Consider the following 5,390-nt stretch of genomic DNA (forward strand, 5'->3'; position numbering starts at 1 on the left):
TATTGAATTGTTTATTGTATTGTATTTTTTGTAAAAGTTTTAACATTTAAAAAAAACGACTTTTTTGGTTTCTTCTTGGTGCCAGCGGTGGGGGCGGCTGAGTCTGTTCGGGGCATCGCCAAGCCGGGCCGGGCTCGCTGGAGGATGGAAATGTAGAAGGTTTTTCTCTAGCAGAGGGGGACGAAGGTGGAACAACCTCTGCTGGGAGCAGCGGGGGCCAGGCCCTGAGCTCCTTAGCCCAGGGGGGCTGGTTACGCACATGGCTGCTTGGCAGGAGGCCAGGGACATGCAGATCCTCCCCGGTTTGCTAGGAGGCATGGGCCCCCTGCAGGGATCATTGGGCACGGGCCTCCCGGCCTCCTTACGAGGTGGGGCTGGTGAAGGAAACAGGGAGGGGGGCCAAATTCAAAACTGATCAAAGGAAACACATTCTCACCAATGCGTCATTCGCCTGGGGCGCCTGCTGCCACTTGAGCCGGGCACTGCCCTGTCCCAGGGTGAGATGGGGGGAGCATTGTGCTGGGGGGGTCACTAACAGTTGCGGTGCTAAAGAACTTAATTACCTACCCCCGGGAACACTGGAAGAGGAAGGGACGTGCCCAGGCAGAGCTGGGGATAGAACCAGCTTGTCAGAGACGCACTGACCTTCCCCCAGGGCCAAGCTGTGTCCCTCTAGCCCTCACTCCAGCCCGAGGCCAGGTCGGGTACCAAGGCCCAGTGGTTTCCGGAGAGGGGGTGGTCAGGACTCCTGGGTTCTATGCCCAGCTGTGGAAAGAGGGGGGAGTAGTGGTTAGGGCGGGGGTGAGAGTCAGGATGCTTGGGTTCTATGCCCACCTCTGGGGGGAGAAGGGGGGCCTGGGAGTCAGGTCGCCTGGGTTCTATGCCCACCTCTGGGGGGGGGGGAGGGGGGCCTGGGAGTCAGGTCGCCTGGGTTCTATGCCCACCTCTGGGGGGGGAAGGGGGGCCTGGGAGTCAGGTCGCCTGGGTTCTATGCCCACCTCTGGGGGGGAAGGGGGGCCTGGGAGTCAGGTCGCCTGGGTTCTATGCCCACCTCTGGGGGGGGAAGGGGGGCCTGGGAGTCAGGGCGCCTGGGTTCTATGCCCACCTCTGGGGGGGGGGGAAGGGGGGCCTGGGAGTCAGGGCGCCTGGGTTCTATGCCCAGCTGTGAGGAGTAGGGGTTAGATCGGGGTGGGGGGAGTCAGGACGCCTGGGTTCTAAGCCCAGCTGTGGTGGGGGAGTCAGGACGCCCGGGTTCTGCTCCGGCCTGGGTACCCTCATGTGAGCCCGGCCCTGGCCGCCGCCCTCGGCTCAGCCCGGGCCCCGCCCGCTCGCAAAGCCGAGCGGCTCCTGCCCCGCGTGCCCCGCTAGGGGGCGCCCGCCGACCAGCCCGCGGGCGCCCGGCAGCGCCCAGTCCCGTGCGCTACGTGCCGCGGCGGCTGGGTTTCGCTCCGGGGCTGTTCTCGGAGCCTGCACCGCCGGCCCACGCAGCCCTGCCGGCCTCCTCCCCGGCCTGCGGGCCGGGGGAGCCAGGACGCCCGGGTTCTCGCGCTGCCCTTCCCACCCCGGCTCCCTGCCTCAGTTTCCCCCTCTGGCCCACGCGAGGCCGCTGCCAACCCAGGGAGCCGGTGAGAGGCCAGAAAAGCCACGCGGGGGCGGAAGGGTCACGTGACCGATGCCTGTGGCGGCATCATGGGACCAAGACTCACCCTTTCCACTGCGTGACCCAGCGCGGCGGGCCCCGGGGTGCCCCGCCCTGCCTGCAATCGCCGGGGCTGGGGGGGGAGCCTGGTCAGACCCGTACGGGGTGGAAAGCGAGCGAGGAACATGCAGGCCGGGGGGGCCTGGCCCTGTGCTGGGGGGTTGGGCGCCTGGGGTCCGGGTGAGTCAATGCTGGGGTGGGAGGAGGGGAGTGTGGGGCGCATGGGTGTGGCTGCGGGCGACTCTGTGCACCTCACGTCCTCGGGCGCGCGCACGCTCTGTGCCTCAGTTTCCCCAGCGGCACAGTGGCACTAATGAGCCTGCCGGTGGCTGGTGTGAGTGCGGGAGGGACACAATGGGGCCCCCGCGCTGCCGCATCAACCAGGGTCTGTGCACTGCCCGGGCAGGGGGGCCTGCTCTGTGCTACCGTAATATACCTAATAACAGGCATTGAGCTTCCCCTGGCTGGGAAGATGGATTAGATGTGGGGGGTGGGGAGCGGCCTGAAGATGTCTGGCTGGGGCTGGCTCCAATGGGCCCCTTGCTGGAGCGATAGCCATGCCAGGGTTTTCCCCGGCAGCTTGAAACCAGAGCTCGGCTTTGCCTGGCTCGCTGTGGGGCCTGCTCTGGCAGATGCTGCTAGGACAGCTCTAAAGCAGCCTGGCCCCAAATGCCATGGGGGCAGGAGGGGTAAGTGAGGGAGGGGGCTGGGGGTGCGACCAGGGATGAGGCTGGTTTTGATGCAGGGAGGAAGCGGGCGCTGTTGAGTTCGCCACACCCCAGACCCCTGACCCCCCCCAACTGGCTATTCCAGCCTTGTCTGTGCCGGGAGACGCCGGTGAAGGTTTCACAGCCGGGAAAGTGAGAACGGGATTATACTGCTCAGCCAGTCGGACCTGCTGTGGACACAGGCCAGAGCGTCTCACCCGGAGCCCTGACTCCCAGATCCTGTGTGCCAGCCACTAGCCCCTCTGCCCCTCCTGGAACCCAGGCGTCCGGCCTCATCCCTACGCCAGCCACTCAGCCTCCCCCCACTTCCTTCATCCCCCAGGCTGTTGGCTCTCGGCAGGCGCAAGCTGTGACTGACTGGGATTGGAGCCCGGGCGGGCGCGGGGGGCTGACCAGGATACGGTTTCAGGATAACTCCATTTCCTTTGCTGCTATTTCTAGCTGACATTTCAGATCAAAGCGGCCTAGACAGACGACGACTTCCTGACAGGCTGCTGGCGAGTGACCCCTGCAGCCCCCCAGCGCCCCCAACCTACCCGCTGCTGCCCAGGCCTGGGCGCGCGTGTGGTGTTCCTCAGTGAGCCGTCTCTAATATTTTGCACAAGATCAAACACCCCTTTTTAAACTGGTGGCCCTCCCCCCCACCCCCGGGTGGGTGGGCGGGCGGGCGGGCTGGGGGAGGGCTGGTGGGAAAGGAACCCAGGGGCAGGACGTGGATGGGTGCAGATGCACGGTGGAGGCCTGGGGTGACGGCTTTGGGAGGGAGGGGGCTTGAGCGGGAGCAGGGGTGTGGTGTCTAAGAGGCAGGACTCCTGGGGTCTGGCCCCAGCTTTGGGCATTGGGTCTCATACTTTGAGCAGGGGAGCACGAGTGTCTGGGCACTTGGGTTCTAGTCCCAGCCCAGCTCTGGGAGGGGCGTGGGAGTCAGGACGCCCGGGTTCTCTTTGTATCATCTTGGGAAAGTCCCTTCCCCGCTCCATGCCTCAGTTTCCCCTCTGTCTGTGGGGTTATTACCTCCTCCCAAGCACAGTTGAATTCAGGCCCCGCTGTAGCAAATTGGAGGGGGTGTGTCAGGCACAGCTCTGCGTGCCCCCTCTGCCCCCCCGCCCCAGCCACACTCCCTCCAGGGATGCGGGGAGGGGAGCTAAGGCGCTAAACCGTGGCATTGGCTAGGGTCGGCTCTGTAATGTGGACACGGGTCCTGCTATGGCTTGTGCTGAGCCCCCTGAAACTCACTCCATGCAGGGCAGAGGGGGCAGTGACCAGCCAGGCAGGGCTAGTGAGCCTGGGACTTGGCCAGGCTTTGAACCAGCAACCCAGAGGCAACCGGTTCCATACCCCGCTCCCCTCAGCTAGCCACAGCGCCATGTGTTACCGGGCAAGGCCACATGGTCACCTGCTAGCCTGGCATGTGCCCCCCCCCCCGCAACGTATCCTGTGTATGAACATTCCAGCCCCCCCACCGCCTGCCTTGCGCGGGGGGCAGGCCAGACGGGTCTAGGCGCCAACCAGCCAGGGAGCCAGTGACTCAGAGTGGGTGGGAGCGGATCCCCTTAATCCGCTAATTGCCCACGAGGCCTCGACTTGCTGAGAAACGTTCCTTTGAGCTGCGCTGGGTCAGGAATTCGCCCATGGGGCTGCCCCGGAGGGACTGCGTGGGCCGGGGCTGAGCTGGGCGGGCAGGGACCGGGCTCAGCGCTGTGAACTTCTCATTCAATTCCGCACCTTGTCCTGGCTTGTTTCGCACGCCTGCCATCATGGGCTTCACGTTGTTCAGTGTCAGAGTCCACGGGGAGACGAGCCTTCCTGCACTTGAGTGGTGGCCACCCTGCCCCTAGCGCTCGCCAGCTGCGCGGGGGCAGAATCATCCCCCCAGTTTTAGAGAGGGGGAAACTGAGGCACCAAGGGGGGGGTGACTTGGCCCCCTCAAGGTCACATGGTCAGTGTGTTAGCCGCAGCATCCTTGCCTAATAGCTCCTCCGCCTCCCTAAATTTCCCTGTTTTCATGACGGGACTGATTTTTCCTTCACTTCCTGTCCTAAAGAGCTCTGCAGCAGTGCCTTGCCATGCCACTGCCCCAGAGGTGGCTGCATTTCAGTGCCAGGTGAGCAACCCTTGTATAAAGAGCCCCTGTACCTGACCCCGGAGACCGCTGCGTCTTGGTGCTGGGCGAGTGGTCCCTACCCACGTTGAGCCCCCCCCCAACCCCATCCCATGGGTGCTGCCCCTCCCCGCTCCCTGTGTCACAATAGCCCTGCGGCTCCGCGTTCCCGTAAGAGGCCACGCCAGGAAGCCTGTGGTTCTCCCAACCGTCTCCTCCGCTCAGGCTCCATGTGGCGGGTGGAGAGGGACATGGCCACTGCACATTTCCTCCCACCGCTTGGTTTCTTAACAGAGCTGCAAAGGAGGAACCGATACCCCACCCCACCCCCTGGGATGCAGGGCTGAGGCCGTACTGCTGGGCTGGGGCTTTGCTGTGGCGCTGAGGGCCTGCAGGCTTTGGGGGGCAGGGGGAAGGTTGTGGGGAACATGGGAAACACCCCCTCAATTCCTTCTCATTATCCTGGGCAGCTAGGAAGAGCAGGATCCCCAGCCATTCCCCTCCTCCGGGGACGTTCATCGGCGTACGTGGGCCGCACCTGGGCTCCTGCCCCGGGGTCGAGGGAACCCAGCCCTTCTGTGGGTCCCCTTTGCACAGATCCATGGGCAAAGGCTGGAGAAACACCCAACGTGAGAGCTGGGGCTCCCTGGGCGCACCAGCGGCCCGGCTGGGTGGCCTGGAGCTCAGGTGGGGAATCGGATTCCGAAACCACACGGCTCGGCTGCACGGACAAGGTCTGGGCCCACTGCTCCGACTGGCTCAGCCCAGGGAGGCCCTGCGCCCGCCGGTGTCCAGCTCGAGCTGCCAGCTTGTTCTCCAGACCCTCAAGCTTTCCTCGCAAAATAAATGACAGGAAGAAGCC

General features: G+C 64.6%; 1 protein-coding gene across 2 annotated transcripts; it reads left to right on the top strand.

The window, feature by feature from the left end:
• The first annotated feature begins 1,790 nt into the window (after nt 1–1,790).
• LOC311510271 (uncharacterized protein) lies at nt 1,791–5,390 on the top strand. 2 transcript variants are annotated; one of them, XR_014709053.1, is made up of 4 exons: nt 1,791–1,879; nt 2,869–3,004; nt 4,472–4,531; nt 4,999–5,390. XR_014709053.1 is itself a non-coding variant. In XM_084609810.1 (4 exons), the coding sequence occupies exons 1-4, from the start codon at nt 1,825–1,827 to the stop codon at nt 5,376–5,378; spliced, it is 627 nt and encodes a 208-aa protein (XP_084465936.1). In that variant the 5' UTR covers nt 1,797–1,824; the 3' UTR covers nt 5,379–5,390. The 2 variants fall into 2 exon arrangements, 1 of the variants encoding a protein (XP_084465936.1); XM_084609810.1 differs by having other exon boundaries at nt 1,797–1,879; nt 5,003–5,390.

Source organism: Lepidochelys olivacea, assembly GCF_965140295.1.
Source record: "Lepidochelys olivacea isolate rLepOli2 genome assembly, chromosome: 20".
NCBI lineage: Eukaryota > Metazoa > Chordata > Testudines > Cheloniidae > Lepidochelys > Lepidochelys olivacea.

Coding starts and splice junctions, on each gene's coding strand:
- LOC311510271 (XM_084609810.1), top strand. CDS start 1,825: ATGCAGGCCGGGGGGGCCTGGCCCTGTGCTGGGGGGTTGGGCGCCTGG. Junction 1,880..2,868: donor GTTGGGCGCCTGGGGTCCGG/GTGAGTCAATGC, acceptor TGCTATTTCTAG/CTGACATTTCAGATCAAAGC. Junction 4,532..5,002: donor TGGCTGCATTTCAGTGCCAG/GTGAGCAACCCT, acceptor CTGGGCAGCTAG/GAAGAGCAGGATCCCCAGCC.